The sequence below is a fragment of the Marmota monax genome, unplaced genomic scaffold, assembly GCF_021218885.2.
Source record: "Marmota monax isolate L192 unplaced genomic scaffold, Marmota_monax_Labrador192_F-V1.1 WCK01_AAM20220418_F8-fsc00051, whole genome shotgun sequence".
Taxonomy (NCBI): Eukaryota; Metazoa; Chordata; class Mammalia; order Rodentia; family Sciuridae; genus Marmota; species Marmota monax.
This window is the reverse complement of record NW_026695202.1, coordinates 4,369,823-4,395,139: the sequence shown is the minus strand read 5'-3', so window position 1 is coordinate 4,395,139 and position 25,317 is coordinate 4,369,823. Positions and strand designations below refer to the sequence as shown.

Below are 25,317 nucleotides of genomic sequence, written 5' to 3'. Positions count from 1 at the left end.
GGCTGGACTCAGAGGGGCCAAAAAGGAACCGCAGGGGCCTGAGCTTCTAGCAACCAGTGACAAGTGTGGGTGGAGGGAGACCCAGGCCTGGGACACATTCCAGTTCCAATCAGTTGTTCATTGGGTGTGTGCATGTGTGTTTGTCTGTGAGTCTGTCTGTCTGTCTCAGTGCCAGGTGCTGGGGATGCAATACTACTAATACCGACAATAATAGCTCACATTACTGAGAGCCTCCTGTAGGTTCAGGCTTTGCTCTGAGCATTGAACTTAGCTGGTCTCAATAGGATCCTCCCAACAGTTCTAAGAAGTGCTTACTAATGTTATTCCTATTTTATAGTTGCCTAGCCTGAGGCTCAAGAGAGGAGAAGCAACTTGCTCAGAGTCCCACAGCCAGTCAGAGGCAGAGCCAGAATCCTTCTTAGGAGTATCCGATTCCCAAACTACAGGTTTTAGCACTCTCAGGGCAGGTTCACATTCTAGGGGGAGGCATTTCCCAGAAAATAATTGAGCGTGTTTTGAAAGTGCTAGGGGGTGGGTGTCCGCATGGCAGAGTAAGAGGCGGAAGGAGACTTGCGGAAGGCACATTTGAGTGCGGTCTTGATGGATGAGTTGGAGTTTACCTGCAGGGAAGACAGGTAGGGGGAAGGCCAAGGGCAGAGTGGGAAATAGCTCAGAGTGTGTGTGTGTGTGTGTGCACATCTGTGTGTCTGAGCAATCGGTTATGCATTGGCAGGTGTGGGGGGGCCTGATGGGAATAGCAGAAGTTGATGAGGTGGAGGAACATAGGCTGAGGTCCTTCAGGGAGGGTCTTGGGTACCCCACAATTTTATTCCACATCCCTCTCGAGTGATGCATTTCAAAACAATTGTTATTTCTCTTTTTGTGGCTCCGAGGACATCTTGGGTGGAAGCCCAGAGCACAGAGCAGGTAGCAAGGTGGAGGTGGTGCTGAGGACCTAGAGCCTGGCCTTCCCTCTGCCCCCCTGCATTGGTCGTGGATGTCTGCCTGGAACCCCCAGTTTGAATGTGACTGCTGGAGAGCCCCAGAGCTGAGGAGAGCAGCACTTACAGACATTGGGGGAGGTGCTGACTGTGGTGCTGAGGAGGTTGGGAGAGAAGGGCCAGAGCTAGAGGCAGGGACCCGGCTCAGGGGCATCCCAGACTGTGGCTCTATGGCTCCCGTCCTTGCCAGGAGCCAGAGCCAGCCTGATTCCACCAGCGCCGTCAAGTAGCATAACCTCCACGGGCCTCAGTTTCCTCGTTTTTCACTTGGCAAAATGACAGATACTTCCCGAGAACTCACCATGAAGTTCAAATGAGTTTTTGCAGGTCCTCAAAACTTACACGAACCTGGTGCACGGTCAGCACAACATGGTTATTTTCTGCTGTCCAAACACCAATTATGAAGTTGGAGTTTATTCATTAAATAAAAATTAGGGCTGGGGTTGTAGCTCAGTGTAGCACTTACCTAGCATGAGGTGAGGCCCCAGGTTTGATCCTCAGCACCATATCAAATCAAGTAAAATAAAGGTTCAATTCTTAAAAAAAAAATTACTTGGCCCTATAGTATGGCAGAAAGATAGACCAACCCTCGTTACGTTCAGGTGGGAGAAATACACAGAAAGGATGTGAAATAGGGGTCAGAGGGGCCCATTGGGTAACACAGGACTCAGTGACGTCCCCATTGAGCAACTTTGGGTTTTATTTTGAATGAGAAGGGAAATCCAGATGGTTTTGAGCAAAGAGAGGACAAGATTGGGCACCTGTTTAGGGGTGAGGGTAGGCGTCAGATCCAGCACCCGGTCCTTGTGGAGGGGCTGGTAGGTGACAGCTGTGTGTTTATTGCCCCCCCTCTGCCCACAGCAGAGCTCCTCTGGTGGGAGGGGGTTGTGAGGAATGATCTTGGCAACGGTGGTGTTGGTGTCCTCAGAAAAGAACCACCTTTCCCTCGATGCTGCGAAGGCGTGTCCACTGACGCAGAGAAGTCCGTTGTCCACCCGGCTGGGAAACTTGCCCGAGTCCTCGTGGTGTGGGGTGGGGTGCGCTGGTTTGTGTCCTGACCCCTTGATCGCTGTTTGGCTGGCTTCACCCCCATCAGCGACATCGCCGCCGTCCTCTCTCTCTGCGGTCACAAGTGGGCTTGCTGGATAAACGGGGTATTTATTTATCACTTTTCCCCCCACCGCAGTGTTTGAGAACAAAGATAAGATTGTGATCATCATGGAATATGCCAGCAAAGGGGAGCTGTACGATTACATCAGCGAGCGGAGACGCCTGAGCGAGAGGGAGACCAGACACTTCTTTCGGCAGATCGTCTCAGCTGTGCACTATTGTCACAAGGTATGGCCCAGCCTGACCGGCAGCTAGGGCCACGCAGGGCCCCGTGGATGTGTCATTCTTTCCAGATTAAACAAATGATACCTGTTCATTGTGATATAAGAAGAAAATCATGGCTATTCAGAATCCCAACTCTAGACCTCTCTTGGTTGCCTGGAAAGGCACTCATGGTTCCGGTCTTTCCGTGCTCTGTATTTTATTCTTAGGTGCCATTGGGAAGCACCGCTGATGCTGTTTTCATTATTTGAAGTGTGTGAACACTTGGATTCTGTATGAATGGGGCTTTCTAATGTCTAATTAGGAAAGCCAAGAATGTTACAATGTAAACCAAACAGCTCCCAGGGTTTAGAACCAAACAAAAGCAGGCACCTTGTATTCCATCGTCCTCCTCCGGGAGACGTGGTTTTGAGCATTTCTGAGTTCAGAGTGCCTCCCTGAAGGCTTGGATTAGGACGAGAGTAGCAGAAATACATGTTGTCATTCCTCTCCAGTCAGTGCTTTTGGAGATATTAGGAAATGTCACAAGGAAAAGAAAACAAGCAGCCAAGATCCTACTATAAACGTGGCAGCCGGTGTGCTCCTGAGCGCGGCTTCGGCTGCACACGTCCCTCCTGCGGAATGATGCTCAGATCCACACAGCTCCCTAGAGGACAGTTGGATCTATTGCCAAACGGCCCATTCTCATCTTTCGGCTGGTTCTGTGTCACTGCAGTTCAGCTTCCAGCCTTGCCAGTGTGCCTGACGGGAAGCTCGCACAGTGTGGCAGTGACCCGCTTAGGTGAGGCCAGTGTCTTTGGTCTCATTCCTCTGCTCTGTGGTTCACCTTTCACCCGCCCCTAGTCCTGCTGAGCCCAGAGGGACTGTCTTCCTCTACCCTCCCAGCTCTGTAGGAAGTACCCTGTGGTCCTCAGGGCAGGTCTCCATCACTTTCATGGGTCAGAGGACCTTGGCCCAAGCGCCTTTCCAGCGGGGGATGCACACAGACAGGCGCGGCCTGGGAGCCCCGCACTTGGAGCTGCCTGCCGATGGCTCTGCGCCTTCCCTGGGAATCCCGTCTCAGACAGACGTGGTCTGTGCTGCCTGGGACGTTGGGCTTTCACACAGCCGAATTACATTCCGACAAAGAATCCCCCTGCTGGTTTACAGGCGCTGGGGGAGAATGGATTCCAGTCATTTTTCCCTTAACCACACAGCAAGTGACTAATGCTCTCCTGTCCCTGTCGCTGCCGGGGGAGCGTCATGACAGCAAGAGCAGCCCTGAAGGATGGAGGTGCAGACCACCGGGCGGGCGCACTTCTTTCATCTGTCAGATGTTTCCACTTGCTCAGCCTCCTCCTTCCTCTTTCTCTCTCTCTTCCGGCCGCTCCTATTCAGTTCCCCTCCTGTCTTCTCATTTCAGAACGGTGTGGTCCACCGGGACTTGAAGTTGGAAAATATACTGCTTGATGACAACTGCAATATTAAGGTAAGGCTCTTGCCTCGCTGATTGATAGGCAGAGTCTGGGTTGCAAGGGGCTGGGGGCGGAACCCCCTCTGGGCTGCAGCCTGGAATGAATGAGGCAGCCACTCACTTCCCTTGCTGCAGGCAGATTCTGGAAGAGCTTGGCTTGAGCTCTCAGTTTAGTGCAGTTCTATCCGACCATCATTAATTGATCTCCTACTATATGCCAGACTGTGCTTGCTGCTGGGGTGTAAAGAGATGACCGAGATACAGTTCCTGCCCTCAGGAAGCTCCTAGTCTAAAGTCATCCCCCCAAAAGTACTTAACATCAACTAACACATATTTCATATGTATTTCACATCCTGTTTGACTGATATTCCCTTAAATTCAGTCTTCATGACACCCATACATCATTTTGCAGATAGGGAAACTGAGGCACAGGAAAATCAAGTAATTTACCTACCCAGAGTAACACAGTGGTAAGTAGTGGAGCCATGAGCCCAAGTTCATGTCACCAAGTTGGTTTTGCTAGCAGGGCCCCACGTCTCCTACTTCTCCCTCCGACCCTCTCACCCCTGACACCAGCCACAGAACTGGGAGGCTGACAAATTGATGGTGGTGTTGGCTGTTGGGAAATTGCAAAGGATGGAGTTTACTTTTATGGGGAGTATTATTGCTGGCTGCCGTCGGAGCTGGAGAAAGCTCTCCTGGCCAGCAGGGTTCAAGTGCCTCCTGGGGAGCACTGTGAATGTCCTTTTGATCACGTCTACAAAATAAGCAAATACGGTTTCAAAATAAACGGAGCTCGCTGCATGGGTTTCATTATGAAATGGCCTCAGTATTACCAGCACCAGCAGGAGCCCTCCAATTGGCCACTTGTGACGTTAGTGCCTTATCCCTGGTCCCCGGACAAAGCATGGGAACGGGTTTGCACCCTTGTCTCTTTTGTTGTTCTTGGTGTCAGTGGTGGGGTGTGCAGCGAGACAGTTCCCAGCTTGGAAGGATGGAGTTGCTTTTGTAGATCATGGTGGCAACCACCCTTTGAGAGCCCCTGGAAGCCACATCCTGGTGACCTCTTGTTCTCCCAGAGTAGCTGACCTCAGTTGTACATTTCCATATAGTCCGTAGAGTTCAGAGGAACTACTGGTCAGTTTCCTTAGGAATAGGAAGTGAATGCTCAGGATCTTTCCATTTTGGGCAAAGTGACTGGATTATTCTAGAAGGAGCACTAGATGTGGTGTTAGAAAATTCTGGGCTGTGTGACTTATTAGCTGCTTCACGTGGGGAAAGCCACACAAACCTGTTTCCTCCACTGTACAGCGGGCAACAGTAATGCCCAGCGCGTTTGCTGTGGGCTATGAATGAGATATTCTCTCTGTTCAGTTCTATTAACTGCTAAGAACGGTGTACAAATGAGTCAAGTAGTGGCTTTGGGGACGGATAGCCCGGGTTTGCATTGCAACCCTGCCCCTTACTAATGGAGGGTTTTAGGTCAGTTATTCATTGGTCTAAGTCTTTGTTTTCTTATCTGTCAAGCAGGGATGCCTCTTCCTATCTCTGGGGATTATTGTTTATTCATTTTGTTCATGTGCATTATCTGTGTAGTTACTGTGTGCAGCGCCCTGTGCCCAGTCCTGGGGCATCAGTAACAACATGGAAAATTTAGACAATACTATAGTGAGAGTGTTGGCGCTTACCAATGCTAGATGAGAGCCACCAAGTGTCTGGGCCCTGGAGAGGGAACCGAGAGGAAGCCATCTGGCTGACGGTGCTGGGTCCTGGGGAGTGGGTGTCAGGTCCTGCTGCAAAGTTGGGTCCCGGCCTTCTAAAGGCTTGTGTCATCAACCTTGGTGACTTTCTCTTCAGATTCTTCCTGCCACCTGCCCCCGGAGCCCTCAGAACTAAATCCAGTCTTTACAAGGCCTGGAATGTGATCCTCTGCCTGGGGATTGTGTTCTGTGCTGCACTGTGACCTCTTTGTCCTATGATATAGTCCCAGAAGTGATAAGGCACATAGCTTCCTGCAGAGTCACAGAATTCCCCAGTGGAGGAGAAGAATGGTTAGAATTCTGACAGCAGTTGTGCAGGGGACAATGGGGCAGGAGCCTGGAAGGATGGCCCATGTCCGTAGTAAGCAAGATGGCAGTGACAGGGGACCAGCTCCCAGGGACCAGCTCCCTCTATCTAGGACCCTCGTATGAGGTAGGCAAACAGCACATACAAAGAGGAACAATAACATTGAAGTTTGGACATGTCTTTGTCTTTTCCTTAGGAATTTCTACTCCTGGCATTTCCCAAGGTAGAGTATGTGTGTGCGTGTGCATGCACACACACAAACACACACACACATGCACACAAATCAAATCTCTCTCTTTTTTTTTTTTTTGGTTGTTTCTCTGCTTATTCAAGGAATCCTAAGGTCTGAGAATCCCAGAGCTTGAAAGGTTGTCGAGAATCACTTTCCAACCCCTTGCTTTAGTGATCAGTCTTGAGTCTCAGTGACGTGTTCCTGATCACGCTGTGAGCCTGAGGTAGCCGTCTCTGTTTCCCTGGTGTGTCAAACAGTGCTCAGCACACAGTAGGTACTGAGGAACTGTCGGATAATGGAGTGAAGGAATAATGGATTAGAACTCACATGTTTGACTTCCAGACAAATTCTCTTTTTCTTCCTCTCACACCCACTTCCAAGGTTTATGAAAATGGACTTCAGCTGGTGTTGATTTGTCTTCCGGCTGTATACCCTCAGCACTTCCTGACTCAGCGTTTTGGCGAAGCATATTTAGAAAGGGCACTTGCTGACAAAAGCAGCCAGACACATGGCCACAAGCTGGCCTCTCGTGTCCATCCCCGCTGGACTGGGGGCCCAGGGCACAGATGGGCTATCCCCTGGGGATGGGAGCGGCAAGGTCCTGCCTTGAGGCTCTGAGGGTGCCTCTCTAAATGCGGGTCCGTCTTCTGTGTCTAGAGGGTGGAGGGCTTGGCCCTCTAAGGAAGCCACTGGTTTTAAACTTGTGACACGTCGCTGCCATCTCGGTGTGGGCCATGTAGCTTGCGCCTCTCCTCTTCCCTGCCTGATGTTGATTTGCCCAGAGCACATCTGGCCTTGGAAATTATTTATCTGGCCAAGGCGAGAGGGTGTGGTTTCTAAAAATACTCACACAGTCAGTCGGCAGAAAGAATGAGAGCAATGCGCTGCTTTGGGTCGCATTCCGTGCTCTGTGGAAGCATGGACTAAAATAGCACCCGGCGTAGCATTAATTTGCAATTAATAAAAAACGGGCCAGATTCACATCCCACTCCCTGGGAGAATGGAATGCTGACAATTCCCAGAGAAGACTCCTGTACAGACTCCTCCCAGTGAGAAGAGGGCCCGGCACCAGGGTCAGCCGACCTCCTCAGAGAGGGCTGGGAATCTGGTGAGCTCCCAGGGCTCGGGGTAGAGGGGCATAAGGGAGATGGCCTGCTGCCCCCGGTGACAATGGAAGCGCTGCTGTGGCTAAGAAAAGAGGCTTTGAATGGCCGGGGACAAGATGAGATAGAAACCTCCGGGTTTTAACAAGACCGAGGCTTGGGATCACTGGGATCACGGGCCTCTGGGCTTTGATTATTTGAATGCGAGAACTTTGCATTCCTGCACTAATCAATTCATTTGTTCATTCATCTCTCCACTGTGTGGGTGTGTGTGTGTGTGTGCATCCATGCATTCACTCACGTAGTTCTGCACTTCCTCATTGAACAGTTGAACATCTGAGTGATATTTGATCATAAGTACTTAGCGAGTTCGCCCTGTGTTTTTGGCCTTGTGCTGGATGCTGGGGATTTAATAGTGAATCAGATGACCAGGTCCCTGTCCTCTTGGAACTCAGAATCTGGCAGTTGTTAAACCGGCAGTCGTGATGGACACAGAGGTAAATGAAGCAGCTTAGGTGCTTCCCCTCGTGGATTTAGGATTTCCAGTCGGGGGTGCAAACCAATAAGTAAATGACGTCATTGGTGCAGAAAACCCACTCAGGTGAGGTGGAGCATGCAGGTGCTGATTTAGCTGGGGAGGTCAGGGAAGGCCCCTTAGGTGGGACTTGAGCTCCTCGGCCCACCGAGCTTTCTCTGGCTTCCTGACCCTGGCGCACATGGTTCTGTCTGGAAGGCCCTCCCCACTCTTCTCTGCCTGCTCTGCTTCCGGGAAGCATTTTCCAAATCTGATCCCTTGTGCCATGGGGTGTGAAGTGCTGAAGGAGCTAGTGGGTCTGTCTGTTCAGGGGAAAGGACCAGAAAGCCTTTGTGGAGGAAGTGGTAATGGAGCTGGGTTTTGAAGGATGGATAGGAGTTCAACAGAAAGGCCTGCGACAATGGCCCTTCAAGGGAAGAAGCCACAAGCTCAAGCATAAGGCGTAGAGAGTGGAAAGGAAATCAAGAAGCCAGGTTGCTCCCAGTTGCTTACTCCTCTGATCCCCAGGACATCCCCACCAGGATGCTCTGATCACCCGCATCTTGCAGATGAGGAGCCTCCTGCAGTGAATACGTAGTGGGACTGGCCACAGCCGTGTAGCCAGCACTTGCCTCTAAGGTTCTACCCTTTACTGCCAATCCCCCAATTTGCCCCCGGTCCAAGAGAGCCCTTCGTAGGAAGGCACCTTTTAGTACTTGCTGTAGTCCGCCTTACCAGGAGGCTTGCCGACAGCTGTGTCTGGGAGAGAATCTCCGAGGGCTTGTTGTGGCAGTGGAGCCAGGCGTCCTGAGTCGCAGTGGCTGGAGCAGGTGGAGGATGCCAGAGTCCTGTGTGCACTGAGCCGCAGGACTGCTCCTCCGCTCCCCTGGGAGGTGGCCTCCCGGATGTGCCCTTGGGCAGCAGCTTCTCCAGGTTGCTCCCGGTTGCTGGTTGCTCGTCTCTGGTCTCTCTGGAGAGGCGGTGTGAGCGGAGACCTTCTGAAGACGAAAGCCTCTCGCCTCTGCTCATTGCTCCACTCCCTACCTTCAGTTCCTGACTGCAGCTGTCATGGTGAAGCCCAGCAATTAACTCTGAGGCCGGAAGGGAGCTATGAGTGTGTCTCCCTGGATGGAATCACCCATATTCTCATCAGCCACCTGAGAGCAGTCACTCCCCTGGGTGTGAGCTTTAGGGCCAGGACGGCCCTTCGCCCGTGCCTCAGGCGAGCCATTCGACCCCTGAGTGCCTCGGTTTCCTCATCTGCAGAATGAGGAAGGCCTTGTTGTAGGTTATTTGTGAGAACTGAGTGCACCGAGGTATGTGGCGCTCACAGATGAGCATGTGGCTCTCTGAAGAGCTGTCACTATTATTATTCTTACCTCATTTAACCTGACTCTGGTTGTCACAACACTGTGCTTAGTGCTACTGCAGTTCCACTTCCCAGCAAAGGAAACGGAGGCTGCGAGAGGTTAAAGTCGTAGCAGCTCCCAGTTACTGAAGGCCTGCTGTGTGCTGGACATGGTGTAAACACTTTCACTTGGCTTCCTACCAGTCCTCCTGGGTGGGTTACATGATCATCACAAACCCATTGTACAGATGGAGAAACCCAGGCTCAGAAGCGCTGGTGGGCAAGTGAGTCCCCTGGAACTTGTGTTGAAATGCAGGTTCCCATTCAGTGGGTTTGGGCAGGACCCTCAGTGCCCCTTTCCCAGATGCTCCTAGCTGATGCTGATGCTGCTGGTCCAGGGACCTGATTGGAGCCGGGCAGATTGACTGATGTGCTGCAGGTTAGCTTTGGTAAGAGGTGAGGCTGGGATCTGAACCCAGGTCCTGAAGCTCTCCATCCTACTACACAGCCTGTCCCGACGGACACGCCTGTTTCACACATGGGTGATGATAATATTCTGTGGCTCTAGTGCTTTCAGTACAAAGTTTGCCCTGCTCAGCAAACAATAGCTAAGTCAGTACAACCGTCGGTATTATTGCGATGTCTATAATTCACAGTCAGCCGGTGCCAAGATTGTGCCAGAGGCCTTACTCGCGTATTCTGCAGCCCACTCAACACCTTTATGAACCGAGTTCTGTCATGAGTCCCATTTTGCAGAAGGGGAAATCAAGTGGCCTAGCAGGTCCTACCGATTAACCAGGAATGACGAGGCCGAGGCTAGCCCCAGGGTCCCCTGGTTCTGATAGGTCAAGTGCCACAACACTTCCTCTTAGACACTACAAGTGGCTGTCAGGCTGTTGTGTCTGCTGTAAGCACCTCCCTTTATTGGCTGTCAGTATCAACAAGCTGATGCTCCCTTTCTTACCAGGTGAGCTCGTTATTCGCAGTGATCTGCAGTTAATCCTTTTTTCATGGTGGTAAAATATACATCAGGTAGCATAAAACTTACTGTCTGTAGGTGCACGGCACAGGGCATGAAGCAGGTTGACACCCTTGTGTGACCATCACTGCCCCGTGGTCCATCTGCACGGCCGAGTCTCCACGCCCATCCAGCACTGAGCTTTCTGCTCCCCGCAGCCTGCCGGCCACCATTCTGCTTTCTCTCTCTGAATTTGTTGACTTGAGGGACCGCATATCAATAGGATCAGACAATATGTGTCTCTTTGCATCTGGGTTGTTTCATATGTGCCCTGTCTGCAGGGTGCCCCTGGGTTCTAGCGAGGTTAATCCTTTTGAAATGTGACAAATTACTCCCTAATTTGTCTTTTAAACTCCGAGCTTCATGAGCTGGGCACCCCTCTAGAGAGGATTGGTAGTAACTAAAGCTTCTAAAATTCGGGCCAGGGGCCTTGACTTTCCCATTCCTCTGCAGAGAGGTGGATGGGCAGCGCCACTCATAGAACCAGGAGGCTCTGAACCAGGACCAGGCAGGGAACAGGCCGCACAAGCGCGGGCAGAGCTGGTACCTCTCTGCAGACAGACCTCGCCAGGGTGCGGCAAGGCGCTGCTCTCAAGCAGAGCCTGGTGGCTTCCCTGCTGGGAGTCCCCTCAACACACAGCTCACATTCTGTCACAGAGAACCTGGACAGCGGAGACCCCCATGTTCATGTGCTTGGTTTTCTTCTTTGTGACCTTCAGCAAAGCGTCTTAGGACCCTGAACTGCTGCTTCATTTCCAGAGCAAAAGTCAGGATGAGCATCATCAGGGCCCTTTCATGTGGAAACCAGTTCTGGGATGATTGTTTTTGTCTTATTCCGTTGACATTTAATATTTCCAGGACTTCAGCTTTCCCTCCCTCTGCCTTTTCTAATATCCTTTTTGCAATTTGACTTGGTGTTTTCACTTAGTTCAGGTGGTGCTTTCAAGTGATATTTATTGGAAAAAAACCCTAATTAATTACTTGTGATGGAAAAACCAGTATCACCTATTAGGAATAGAAGACAAGTTCAAAAATAAATATAACAGAAACCAAGAGCATCATTAAATTCCAGCTTGATCCGGTTGCTGTGAGGCGGAGGCCTGCTCTCTCTGACACCTCTCTGGAGGGGCTCCAGACCCACTGTGGCCCACCTGAGGCCTTCTGTTTGACTCAGGTCAAAGGACAGAAAGAGAACCCAGCAATGATTAATGTATCATTTTGCAATTCAAAGCTGCTTAATTCTGTGATGGTTTGGCATCTAACCTTCTCTATTCTGTGGCTATTCTGATATTGGGATAAGCTCTGCGTCAAATACATTAACTTTCTGGATTTAAAGGTGGGAGGCAAATATTCATTTAGTTCCAGTTCTATGTCAGTTACTGCTGTAAGCATTTTATGAACTTTGTGTCAGCTTCACCACGTCACTGTCGGGTGGATAATTTTCCTGCCCTCATGTTACAGATGAGGAAACTGAGGCTTTTAGAGTGGCCACATCCCCTCTGGTCATGGGTGCTCCACGTGGCATTAAATCTTGGAGCTAAAGCCCACGTTTGACTGGCTCAGGGTTTGAGAACTCTGCGTGTGTTGATTAATACTGCTTTTCCGTTCAAGTGCCAAGAACATGGGCTAATCTAGATTTCTATTAGTCTTGTGTCAGCAGTAATGACAGTTTTACAGGAGAGGCTGATAAACATCAGTCTGTGAGGATGGGAGTGGGCCACAACGTAAACACACTCTCCAGCCCAGCAAAAAGGGTGCCCAGACCCACCGGAACCTCCCTGTTCGGTGCCAGTGTGCACGTGTGTTTGGAAGCGCCTACGTGCCCTGGGCCCCGTGAGCTCCTCTGTGGCTGCAGCCAGAGCGAGGCTGAAGCCTGGGGACCTCTTGGGATCCCCAGGACTGCACTCATTCCATTCCTCTTCTGATTGACAGGGCACACTTCATAAAGCTCCCAACCTACTTCCTGTGAGCGAGTCAGGGGCCTTGATAAGAAAGTGGAATTCGGGGCAATTAAGTGCAATCTGAGCCCCGAGAATGTGTTTTTTCTGAGGGTGGCTGTACACCAGCTGCTTTCAATGACATTCCATTCATTCAAGGATGACTTTTTTTTTTTTTTTTTATAAAATAGGCTTATTCTAGGGGCTTCGTTCAGAACAGAGCCTCAGTGGTGTTCAGGCTGGGCTGTTCTCTGGGCATGCGAGTCACTCATCTTACTTATAAGCCTCCAGTGGAAACCAGCCTGGGGAATGGCAGAAACCCACAGGGACTCTGTGTGCAAGTCTGACTTGAAATATGCAGGTGGCCCCAGGGCAGCGTGGCCCAGAGACACAGGTGTTTACATTGCCGCTTACTAGTTACATCTTAGAAGGAGAACCTCATCTCCTTCTTTTAAATTGTGGCAAAATATCCATAATGTAAAACTGACCATTTTTAAAGTATTTTTGTCTGTACAGTTCAGCAGCATGGAGGACATTCACATTGTTGTATGAATGTGGTTTTTATAGGATTAGAGAATACAACAGTGCCTGTGAATCATGATTTGTTCAATAAGCAGTTAATTTTATTATTATTACTATCTTTTTGCATTGTCTGTTAATTAGCTTGTGATTTTCAAAGTAGAATGCGTACTGTTCAAAATATAATGCTTGGTGGCAAGTGTTTCTTGGGTAGGGACAGGTGCTAAGCACTGGGTGATGACAGAGATGAGGGGAAGATGTGGCACCTGCCAAGTGCCTCAGGGGACTCAGAGTCTGGTGGGAAAGGCAAATATGTGTATGTAGGTGTATATACGTGTGTATAGTGTACAGATGTGTACGTGTGTATGTATGTGTACACATGCTCTGTATGTATGTACATAATTACATGTGGAAGTGCAACTGTAAAGATAATAAAACACTCCCAGAAACCCGAGAAGAGAATGATCCCAAGAAGCATGCGGTACAACTGATGTGAGGTGAAGTGCACAAAACTTGGGGTTTATGAAGCACTTTTGTTCTCAAGGTCTTGACTTGCTTTCTTATTCTCACATTAATTCCATGAGCTAGAACAGGGTAGGATCATGGATTCCTATTTTCTGGTGGCTCAGCAGAGGTTCAGAGTTGCCGAGTGACCTGCTCAGTGACAGAGTTTAGGCTGAAATATGAGGACTCAAAGCCTGATGCTCTGTGTGCACATTATATTGGGTCAAATAGAGCTCTGACCCGAGTGTGGGTGGATAAATAGTGCTCTCAGTTGTGTAGGTCAGAATTTCCCACAGTGTGACGCCCATACTACCACAGATGCAGTGTGATTTGGGATAGACCATGGAGAGAGAGTTTTTAAATTAATAGTCATACAATAATCTCCCCTCGTTCAGGGTTTCAATTACTATGGTTTTAGTTACCTACAGTGAATCAGGGTCCAAAATCATTATATTGAAAATTCCAGAAATAAACAATTTTGTGTATTTAAAATTATGTGCCATTCTGAGTATTGTGTTGAAATCCTCTGCCATCCATTTGCATCCTGTCTGGGAAGTGAATCATGCCATTGTCCAGTGGATCCACACTGTATATGCTACCCATCCATCATTCACGTAGCCATCTTATTTGTCACAGTGACTATTGTAGTGTTGAAATATCTGTGTCAAATGACCCTTACTTTACTTAATCATGGCCCTAGAATACAAGAATATGATGCTGGCAATTAATCTTATTACAGTATATTTTTATAATTGTTCTATTTTATTGTTAGATATTATTGTTAATGTCTTTTTGTGCCTGTTTATAAATTAAACTTTACCATAGGTATATATTTATGGGGTAAATGCAGTATGTATAGAGTTTGGAGCTGTCTCAGGTTTTAGCATTCACTGGGGGTCTTGGAGCATGTACTTCACAGATGGTGGGGAAGCTATAAATGCTTTAATGTTCATCAGAAATATCAAGCAGGTGACTTTGTGGGAGTTATTTCTCAGAGCAAGTCTCAAAGTTCAATAGAGAGTCCATATGAAGAGTAATTGTAAGTAACAGAGCATGCGGTCTGCAAATGTGGTGGAGCTAGTAATGGGTGCTGGGAAACCTTGGCCCTGTAGTGCTGAATTGTCCTTGGATGGAGACTCAGACTAGAGAGGAAATGGCCCAGGTGCCCTCATCTGCTCTCTTTTGAACTGGTTTAAACTGGTTTGAACTGATGGCCAATGCTAACAAGTCTTGTTGGGTCTTCTTCTCTTTATAGATTGCTGACTTTGGGCTCTCCAACCTGTACCAGAAGGACAGGTTCTTGCAAACATTTTGCGGGAGCCCCCTCTATGCATCCCCCGAAATCGTCAATGGGAGGCCTTACCGAGGGCCAGAGGTAAGCAGGCTGCCTGGTGTACAGGGGGTGAGGCAAGAACTGGATCTGGGAAATTCCAGAAGAGAAGCAGAGAAAACTTGTCTTCATATGATGAAAAAAGCAATAAAATCTACACCTGGGAGAAAATTTATAAAATCCAGGAAAGCCCAAGAAAAACTAAAGTTGCATGCCATCCCCCACCAAGAGACAGGAACTTAATATTTTTGCGACTCTTCTTTTAGAGTTTTACAGTGTAGACCTCTGCACTTCAAGAATAATTGAGATCACAGAAATAATTGGGATCATCTAAAAATAGTTGAGATCAAGTTAATAAAGGGCAAGATATCCATAACGTGACATATATATACACATAAATAAAGTCTATCTTACCCTTTATTAACTTAAAATTATATTGTGACATCTTCCAAATTTATTATCATTAAAAAATGATTTGTAATGACATAATGTCATTTTGTATGAATATGATATATTATATTTATAATCTCCCCTAGATTTGGATATTTAGCTTTTCCATATTGTATCAAAACAAACAGAACAAATGAGCAAAGAAAGAAGAAACCCCTGACTCTTCAAGTGAATGTTATTTTGCACATAATTTTAATAGCATAAGTATTTCTTTCTTTTTTCTTTTTTTCCACATTTTTTAAATTGGTGCATTAACACTTCTACATATTTTGGGGATTTGTTGTTACATATTCATACGTGCACGCAATATGACAAAGTAATTTGACCAGCATCCCTCCCCAGCGCTCCCCGCCCTCCGCCACCCATTCTTGGTTTCTTTCCTCTGTTGATCTCCCCTTTGATTTATTGGAGATCCACCTCCACCTTTGTTTTCCTTTTCCCTCTCTAGCTTCTGCATATCAGAGAAAACAGGAACCCTTAACCTTCTGAGTTTGACTTATTTTGCTTAACATGATGGTCTCTAATACCATCCATTTTCTTGCAAATGTCATAATTTCATTTTTCTTTATGGCTGAATAAGACTCCATTGTGTATATGCACCACATTTTCTTTATACGTTCATCTGTTGATGGACACCTAGACAGGTTCCATAGTTTGGCTATTGTGAATTGTGCTGCTATAAGCGTGGGTGTCACAGTAGTAAGATGACTTTCCTTCTTCAGGATGAATACTGAGAAGTAGGACAGATGGGTCCTATGGTGGTTCCATGCCTGTCTTTCAGGAGCCTCCATACTGATTTCTGTAGCGGTTGTACTAATTTACAGTCCCGCCAACAACAGGACATGTATTTCACTTAGGAAATATGTTTTAGTGGCATCTTCTATTTCAGGAGAGATGTATTCCTCTGTATGCCTAAAGCTTTCAGGGCTGCTGCAAGATGTATACGTATAAAATGGTTATTTTGAAAGTAGGTTAGTTGTGGGTGATGATTCTCTTTTAAGATGGTTCTCTTTACAGAGAGGTTCATCCACTTAATATCCTTTAAATAGCAGCTGCTCAGTGTGTGGAAATGTTTTCTTCTAAATATTTATCTATTCCAGAGTGTTTGGGGCAGGGCTGGGGGGTGAAGAGAAGGATACCAGTGTCTCCACCAATTCCCAAAGAGAAAGTCTTTTAAAACTAGACTGTAAGGGAGGAGCATGGGGTTTAGTTTACAAAATTGCAGGAACTCAATGCTGTAAATTTATCTTAGGCAATGAGTGCTGCTTTGGTGATGATCGGTATCCGAGGTTACAAGCTGGCGATCTCTGATCTGGCTTTATTTGGCCACATTTGTCCTTATAAAAAATTGAACAAACATTTAATAATTGGGAGATTTCATAGAAAAGTGTGGTTTCTGACTTCTCTTTGAAAACAAAAGGTGGTGGTGGTGGTGGGCCCTCATTTCTACATGGCAGCAGTGATCCAAGGAGAGGTGGCCTATCCGAGATGGGTGGGTGCCTTCTACAGTGAGTGTATCTCCAGCACTGTGCATCGTACCCCAAATTCTTTCTTTCTCTGTTCATGTTGGTTGTGTGCCTGACTCTTGTAAGATTTCCACTGGAAGCCTCCCCAATCCATTTGAAGAAGAAACAGGAAGGAATTGATTCCCATATTAGGAACGAAGAGTCACATGTCCCAGTTTTACCCCTTGGAGAAACCTTGTAGCGGCCTTGTGCCTCTGTATTCTCATCTGTCAAATGGGGCTGAGAATAATCCAAGCCCTGCTTGCCTCACTACAGTGAGGATCAAAGAAGATAACCTACTTAGGAAAATTCTTCAATAGGTCAGGCCTGCATTATGATCAGTTGTCAGGCTGTGGTGGGATCCTGTCTGCCAGGGGCTACATTCAGTTCCTGGGGGCGTTGGGGGTGACTTCTCTCATGCTGTGATGCTGATGGTCTGGAACGCATCCCAGGAAACTACTTCTCAGCTCCTCTGTGTCCTGTTTCTCTGCTCCAGGTGGACAGCTGGGCCCTGGGCGTGTTGCTTTACACCCTGGTTTACGGAACGATGCCCTTCGATGGTTTCGATCACAAAAACCTCATTCGGCAGATCAGCAGCGGAGAGTACCGGGAGCCGACGCAGCCCTCAGGTGCGTGCCCTGTGGAGGGGGTCAGCTCACCTGCCCGGCTCACACTCTGCTTTATCTGTGTGTCGTGAGCCGCCCGCCTTCCTCATTCATCTTTCTGGAGAGCTGTCTTTGGCACAGCTGGCTCGTGAGGCTGCTTTATCAGACTTTCCCAGGTGAACTCTGCTGAGCAGATGTTCCGCATAGCAGCCCGGGGGCTGGTCTCACTGTGTGAACTTGGGCAAGTCAGCCTCTTGGATTCAGTTTCTCTACGATATATGAAGTCCCTTCCAGCCATGTAGACATAGAAGCCACCCTCCCTGGACTGTTAGTGCCACGAGGGTGCCCGTCACCTGACTGTTGTGCCTCTGCGTAGGTTGGCTTAGGGCTCTGTTTCACTGTCTCTGGTTGCGTCACGACTCTCCTGTTTCCCAAAACAAACTCAAACAACTGCTGTGTGATCTTATCCCCCCGTCTCTGGGTCAGGCAGGGCTCTCTGGCCTTGCTCGGGGCTGCTGCTGGGGCTGACTATCGCACCCCTCAGTGCTTGTCCCCGTGGTGTCTCCCTGCGGCCCGTCGTTCCAGGATAGAGCCTGGACGTGGCAGCACCGGGCTCTAAGAAGGAGGGAGCTTCCCAAGGAGGGAGAAGGAGCTGCCAGTGTTCTTACTGACTTGGCTAGGACGCCAGCAGGCTCTACTGGTTAAAGCAACCCAGGTCATAAGCTCCATCTCTTCATGGGAAAGCCACATGTGTGGACAGTAAGAGCATACAGGCGGCCACCGTGGAATGAGGTTAACGCAGGCATTTCAGTTATGTACATAATGTACACACAGTCAATCCTCATTATCCACAGTAGTTACGTCCTTAAAGTTGCTGCAATCCCACCGAACCACTGCTTCTAGGGAAAATACAGTCAGATGTCCGTGAACTTTCAACCACAATGTATTTGTCTGTTGATCAATGCTTATCTTATTTTTGTATATTTATTTTTAAAGTCCCTAATTTAATACATATTATTGATTCATTAACCTCAAACTCCATGGCCAATGGCACTTTTGCTCCTGTCTGAACAAAGCATGTAATGTATGTTTTTTTTCCCTCTCGGGGCACAGGACAATCTTTTTTGCACTTGGGGACACTTGCACCTGGGAACATTAGAAAACACTTCAGTAATTTGTGTAGGTCCATTTTAAGTGGCAGAATCACAGCAGAAAGTGCAAAAATGTGAAAAACATGGCACAAGTAGGCTGAGAAAGGGACAGTCGTTTATGGTCCCAAAGCTGGCACATGTGTGCACGGGTGACAAATGCTTCACGCTCCGTGTGTGTGCAAAAACAACGGCCACGGAGCTGCGAAGTTTGATTGTGGGATAGATACATTTTAGTGAGTAGGAGAATTGGCATATATGGAATCCGTGGATAATGAGGACTGACTGTTGTCTATATCGATATGCACATGTCTATCTGTCTGTGTGTTTTTTCAATAAACCAGTCTGTTCTTTTTGGGGGAATTTCAGGGTGACTTCTGTGGCGGTTCTTATTTACCTCACTAGCTAACTGGTGCCAGTGAAATCTCTGGCACGTTGTAGGGGTTTAGGAAATGCTTTTTGAATGACTGAAGGATCACTCTATTGCTTTTCAGGGGTGCCTCTCACCCCAGCCCCATTGCTGGGTCTTTGCCAGCTACTCATTGATGTACGAGTGGCTCAGGGAGGCGGCAACTTCCCAAGATAGAATTCATCTCCTGTGGGGGGCTGCATGGTTTGATCCTAAAAGTCAACTTATTAGCTGTGGAAGTCACTAATAATGTTCTATAGTCTCCTGAACATCTCTCTGGGCCTTTCCCCCAGTTCTCTGGCAGCAGAAATTTGCAATTTTTTTTTTTTTCCAAATGGGCTGTGAACACCTAGTAGCAGATACAGGTCAGCTGCTGTCTGACCCATAGCTCGGTGGATACAGGTGCCACTTATGTCAGACAGGGAAAGAGGTGAGCTCGTTGGGTGTGGCTCTCAGAAGCTGGCCAAGACCTCAGGGTGAGGCCAGTTTTGGGGACAGCGGCTCTCCCTGTCTAGGTGTGTCAGGTAAGAGCCACTCCTGGCACAGAGGAGCTCCTCTCTGTGCTCTGCCTCCAACTCCTTTTTCCCAGTGACCACGAGCGCTGTGTTTGGATGAGTCCACCTTCAGAGGAGTGACAAAAGCCATGGTGATGGACACCTTTTCCTTGGAGTAAAATGGTTTTCACCAAAAGAGTAGGGGTCCCTGCTGGGTTGGGTTTGAATTCTTTGGCACTTGATGAAGGCCTGAGATGACAGAAGTTCAGTAGTTCCATGACATTCCTTCACTCATGGAAGAACAGGCCAGGATGTCATGGCCTGTGCTTCAAGTCTTGATTCTGCTTCTGATGTGCAGTCTGAAAGGCTTGGGCTTCTCGCTCCAACATGTAGCTGGACCAGACCTGCAAGTGGATTTTTTTTTTTTCCTGGTCAACTCCAAAGCCCCCGCGCAATGGCCTGACTTTTTCTGTCTCTCGTTCCCTAGATGCTCGAGGACTCATTCGGTGGATGCTGATGGTGAACCCCGATCGCCGGGCCACCATTGAGGACATTGCCAACCACTGGTGGGTGAACTGGGGCTACAAGAGCAGCGTCTGCGACTGCGACGCCCTTCACGACTCCGAGTCCCCGCTCTTGGCGCGGATCATTGACTGGCACCACCGATCCACCGGGCTGCAGGCTGAGGCGGAAGCCAAGGTGAAGGGCTTGGCCAAACCCGAGGTCATGCTGGAGCGACAGCGGTCGCTGAAGAAATCCAAGAAAGAGAATGACTTTGCCCAGTCTGGCCAGGACTCGGTGCCTGAAAGCCCTTCCAAGCTGAGTTCCAAGAGGCCCAAGAGCATCCTGAAGAAGAGATGCAACAGTGAGCACCGCTCCCACAGCACGGGCTTCATCGAGGGGGTCGTGGGTCCCACCTTGCCCTCCTTTAAGATGGAGCAGGACTTGTGCCGGACTGGTGTGCCCCTCCCGAGCTCCCCCGAAGCAGATGTGCCAGGGAAACTGAGTCCCAAGCAGTCGGCCACCATGCCCAAGAAAGGCATCTTGAAAAAGACCCAGCAGAGGGAATCGGGTTACTACTCGTCCCCAGAGCGCAGCGAATCTTCAGAGCTGCTGGACAGTACCGAGGCCATGGGCGGTGGCCTCCCCTCCCCCAGCCCCCCGGACCTGGCCAGGGTGGCTTCTCACAGCCTGTCCTGCCGGAGGAAGGGCATCTTGAAACACAGCAGCAAATACTCAGCAGGCGCCACCGACCGGGCTCTCGCCAGCCCCGAAGTGCCCACACTGGAATCCTTGACAGAGCCCGGTGTCCCCGCTGAGGGCCTCTCCCGAAGCTACAGCCGTCCCTCCAGTGTCATCAGTGACGACAGTGTCCTGTCCAGTGACTCCTTGGACTTGTTGGATTTGCAGGAGAACCGCCCCGCCCGCCAGCGCATCCGCAGCTGCGTCTCTGCTGAAAACTTCCTCCAGATCCAGGACTTTGAAGGACTCCACAACCGGCCCCGGCCCCAGTACCTGAAGCGGTACCGGAACCGGCTGGCAGACAGCAGCTTCTCCCTCCTCACGGACATGGATGACGTGACTCAGGTCTACAAGAAAGCGCTGGAGATTTGCAGCAAGCTCAACTAGCCCTCCAGGGCACCGGGGATGGGGTGGGTGGGGGCGAGGGAGGAAGGGCCGCAGGGCTTGTGCTAACAGGCTGGTTACCTCTCTGCTGGCCGGGACAACAGACTGAAAAGGGATTGGCGCCATCTGGCTTGGCCAAGTTTACAGCCTTGAGCCAGCACCTAAAAGGGAGAAGCAGGCGCCCAGCCAGTTCTGCCAACTGCTAGTCAGAATTTGGGTCCTAATTGGCATTCGCATACGGCACCTCCTAGAGGACCAGCTGCCCAGGGAGGGTGGTGTTGGCTGGCGCTTGGTGGGAGTGGGGAGCAGACGGGGAAGGAGGCATTTCCCTAGAAGTCATCCGAATGCTTTGGAGGAAGGCAAGAGAAACCAGGACCATCTGCTTTGGATGAGCCCAAAGAGCTTGCTCCTTTGCTTCTAACATTAGCAAGCTTGATCTGACTGCATGGGGCTGGCAAGATTTCAGCAACCCGGGCTTGAATTGGTGATTGATTGATAATGTCTATTGGGTGTGTTGGTTTCAGTAGCAGCAGAGTGCTGTGATTGAATAGTGATGGCTGCCACGGGAAGGGAAAGGGAGGCAATAGCATTCATGCTCCGTACTTGTCATCTCTGACCTGGGTGAGCCCTGGGAATTAGGTTAAAGCATTCTGTGGGATCTACATTAACTCTTCATGCCACTACTGTGGCATTTGTTAATTTGCTACTCTACCTTGAATGGAAAACAGGGCTTTGGGCAGAGACTGCTCTGAACTCTGCTAGGGACACAGAGTCAGCCCATGGTGATTGTGTCTCCTTGCTGTGTGTCTTGCTCTTCAGCAAGAGAGTGGACAGGGAGAAAGAAGGCGTATTCTAGCGCACAAGGCCTTCTGTGGCCTTTGCACAGTTGAATGGAAGAGGAAGTTCACTTGCAAGGGGCAGCTTGTCTCTTCTCTCATGTCTTAATAGTAACTGGAACGCTGCCTTTTGCTTTGGATTGGAGGTGACATTGTCCACAGTTTCTAAAGGATGACTGCCTGGCTCAGTTACTGGCTCTGTCCACAGATAGCAAGTGGTCTCCCATGCACCCAGTAGAGAACCCTCAAGGTGGAGGAGTTTGCTTCTGGGAATTAGCCCGTAGGTGGAATATTTGGATGAAGAAAGGAAAGTCAGACAGAAGGTGCTTTATTCCCCAAATCTAAGTATTCTGTCATGGTTTTGAACTTTGACACCAACTCCTGGGCTTTAGGGAGAAAGAAAGTTTGATCCATTTAAACGAATAAGGTGTCAGAAGAGCCGAGTGGGTGAGAAGGAAGCAGAGAGGAGAAGAATATTTCTTTAGGAGTCATCCAGATGGTTCTGGAGGAGGCAGAAGAGAGGTGGCAGGACTCCCTGAGCGCATTGGGAAGCCAGATCATAGCTGACAAGCACTCCCACAGGGGACATCTCGAGGGTACAGTCTCTGAAATTACCCGTCTCTCTGGGATGATTCTAGTTTCTAGAGGCTTAGGAAAATCAGAATCCTTATTTCAAGGTGGTTGGTTTCATAGCCACTTAACAGCTGTGAGGACTGATCTTGGGATATCGTTAGAAAAACCAGAATTCACTAAGAACATTCATTAGGATGACATCGCCCTTGCCTTCCGGAGATGGTTCTGGCTTGTGCTTTCCTTCAGGTCGGGCTGAGCCATGTGCTATGAGAAGCTGCTTAGTTTCCTTTCATTCAGTTCCACCCCTTGCTCAACTCCAGTAGAGTTTAAAAGCGACAAAGATCTATAGAGGGCCAGTTGTGTTTGGGAGCATGGGGGTGCGTGGAGGGCACCCTGCAGCCTCTGAGCACTCTCTCACTCTCTCTCTCTCTCTATCTATCTCTATCTCTATCTTGGCCTCTGATCTATAGTCTTTTCTGACCAGCCTCTCCTGCCAAACTGCTGGTCCCAGATCACACCCGGCCTCGCTGACAGCTGGCGTGTGACTTAGGTGTTAACACCCACCTGCTTACCGGCCAATGTGTTTTTCCCTTTTGCCAAGTGATTGCATCTGCTTAGCATTTTCCATGATTCTAATCTTTAAGTGAAAATGACACTATTAAGGAAAATCATTCTGCTCCTGCCTCCCAAACACCTGCATGTTCTCTTTTGTCAATAAACTTGGTGCATCGTGGCAAAGGATATCCTCCCTTCAGAGGCAGAGACTCGGAGTCCAGACCTGGTCTGCCGCTAGATGGCTGGTGGCCTTGGGCACTGCTGCGTGGGGGCTGTTCTCCTCTCCAGCAGGGCTGCAGGGTGGGTGGGGTTGGTTGGTCTCTCAGGCTCTGTCCAGTTCCGACATTCTTCTGACATCCTCTGGTTTCTGGATGTGATGTCAGCTCTCCTTTCAAGGAAAAACTCTGAAAGCTCTGCTTCCTGACCAAGCTCTGTCACCCCACCAGCCAGTCCCCAGCCAAAGAAGTTGTGCTTGGACCATTTCCATGGAGTCACAGGCGAGGACAGTTTGATGACCTGCTTTGGAAGCAGGAGATGGGACGTCCGCTCTCCTGGTCCTTCCTTGCCTCTGTGGGGTTTTTTTGGCGTCTTAGTTTACACATCTGCCAAAGGGGTAGAATTATACTTCTTTTTACAGGTAAATTTCAAGGCAAGATCAGTTTTCAGGAAGTGCTTCAAGACCCCAGGCAACAGGAAAATACTAAGTACCCTCTGAATTTCCATCCCTGTTACCAGGTGCTGCTTCTTCGAGGAGCACTTTCCAGGGTGAAATTCAGGCGTTTTGCCCAGGCCTGCTGTCTTGAATACAAATGTGAATGATCGACTGACTGCTTATTGCCAAACTGGAAATGTTCTGTAGGGATTTACTGGCATGGTATCATTCCTAGGAGAAAAAGGAAAAAAAAAAAGGGGGGGAGAGAGAGAAGGAGAAACTTGACTGCACATTAAAAAAAAAAAAAGAATCCGTGTTGTGACTTTTTATTTAATTTCTATTTTTTTTGGTAATAAAAAGTTGACTTTTTAATTTGAATTTGTCTTTTTTTTATTTATTGGTCTGAAAGGCATTTCAAAGGTATTATAATAATATATTGGTGTAATTTAATTGGTGCAAAGTGCTTTACGGCTCCAGTCAAAATTGGTTTTCACTCGTTTGATTGGTTTGAGAACAGCCTATGGGGAGGAAAAAAAAAAAGCTGGATAACCACCCAAAGTGTTTGTATTTTTCATTGGAAACTGATTTTTTGTTTTGTTATTTTTTTTTTGGTTGTTTCTGTTTTTATTTTTAAATTAAATAAATGGCAACGAACTGAACTGGGACTTGCTTCTTTATTTACTCGTCTTTCTCAGTCAAGGAAGTGACACAGTGGATGGAAGTCCTGGAAATCGACCCAGGTGGGCTCAGTTACCAAGGGGGAGTTTATTCAGAGTCCTCAGAAGGGACCGCAGCCCACCACGTGCTGGAACCAAAACTGGAGAGCAATGGGAGCCTGGAGAACTCGATCCTCTCTCTCCTGCTCCTTCCACACCGGCTTTATTCTCCTTAATGTCACATGACATCCAACCCTACCCTAGCACCAGCGGGAGAGAGTCATGCTCTGCTGGATCCATGCAAGAAAAGTCTGGCCAAAGAAATGACAGCACATGTGTCCTTTTCTGGTCTCCTGGAGGAACATCAGATGAGCGTGGTCACATGTTTCACGTTTCTCCTCCCTGGTTGTGTGACCACCTTGACTTGCCCAATAATTTCCCAATTGACATCTTCTCGGTTATAGTTTCCAAGAGGGGTGAATGGCCAGGGTCCTTTAGTGTCATCGAAAGCTAACCATTTAGCCAGTGTGCTCCTGAGCTTCCCTGCCCACCCCCTCCCAAGCACTGTCCTCTTCTCCCAGGGCAGACGGATTGTTAACTTGATTGATCAGGGTCAAGAGCAATGGCTATGTCTTCTTAGAAGCGGCCACTGTTGTGCTTATAATAGCATCTCCAGTCTCATTTTGCCACCATTTCTTACATGAATGGACCCCCTAGAAAGTTCTTGGAAAGAATGAGCAGTAGGGTGAGGTTGAGGAATCCCTGGATCCTGGCCATCCTATCAAATGGAACCAAATTCTACCCTGACGTGAGAGTTGTGCTCTGCACCCAGGGGTGGTGTTTCCAGGTCTGTGCAAGCAAACTCTGACTTTGCAAAGAGATGACAGTTCATCTTCTGGAAGAACCTCAGTCACAGCACAATAGCAAACAAAACTACAGGATGCCCAGTGACATCTGAACTCCAGATAAATCATGAATAATTTTTGAGGGCATTTTTTAATTAGTGCATTTTAGTGAAACATAATCTTAGGGTTCATTTAGACATAATTATACCTAGAATATCATTTGCTCTCATTCAGTCCCCAGTACTTCCTATTTCTCTGCTCTTCCCTCCCCTCGTTCCCTTTCTGCTGACCTTTCTTCTATTCATTTATAGTTGTTTAAAATTACTGCGTTATGGATATGCAAAAAGGCGAGATTCACTCTGGTGTATTCATGTATGTACGTAGGAAAGCTGGGTCAGATTCATCCCACTGTTCTTCCCTTTTCCCATTCCTCCTTCCTCTCTTTCATTTCCTTCTAATTCACTGGTCTCCTATTTAATCATGAGTAATTTTTTAGTGTAAGTGTACCCCATCCAATATTTGGACCATGTTTATACTGAAAAAAATTCATTACCTGAAATTCAGATTTTACAAGGCACCCCATATTTTATATGGCAAGCTAATCT

General features: G+C 48.5%; 1 protein-coding gene across 1 annotated transcript in view; it reads left to right on the top strand.

Moving 5' to 3' along the window:
- The window catches only part of Nuak1 (NUAK family kinase 1), a 66,760-nt gene extending 42,890 nt beyond the window's left edge, over positions 1-23,870 (top strand). Inside the window, exons 3-7 of the mRNA XM_046429255.2 lie at positions 2,188-2,339; positions 3,736-3,801; positions 14,284-14,403; positions 16,810-16,942; positions 19,457-23,870. Of these exons, the coding sequence (XP_046285211.1) occupies positions 2,188-2,339; positions 3,736-3,801; positions 14,284-14,403; positions 16,810-16,942; positions 19,457-20,598 (1,613 nt within the window). The 3' untranslated portion in view covers positions 20,599-23,870. The remainder of the gene's footprint in view (positions 1-2,187; positions 2,340-3,735; positions 3,802-14,283; positions 14,404-16,809; positions 16,943-19,456) is intronic.
- The last annotated feature ends 1,447 nt before the right edge of the window (positions 23,871-25,317 follow it).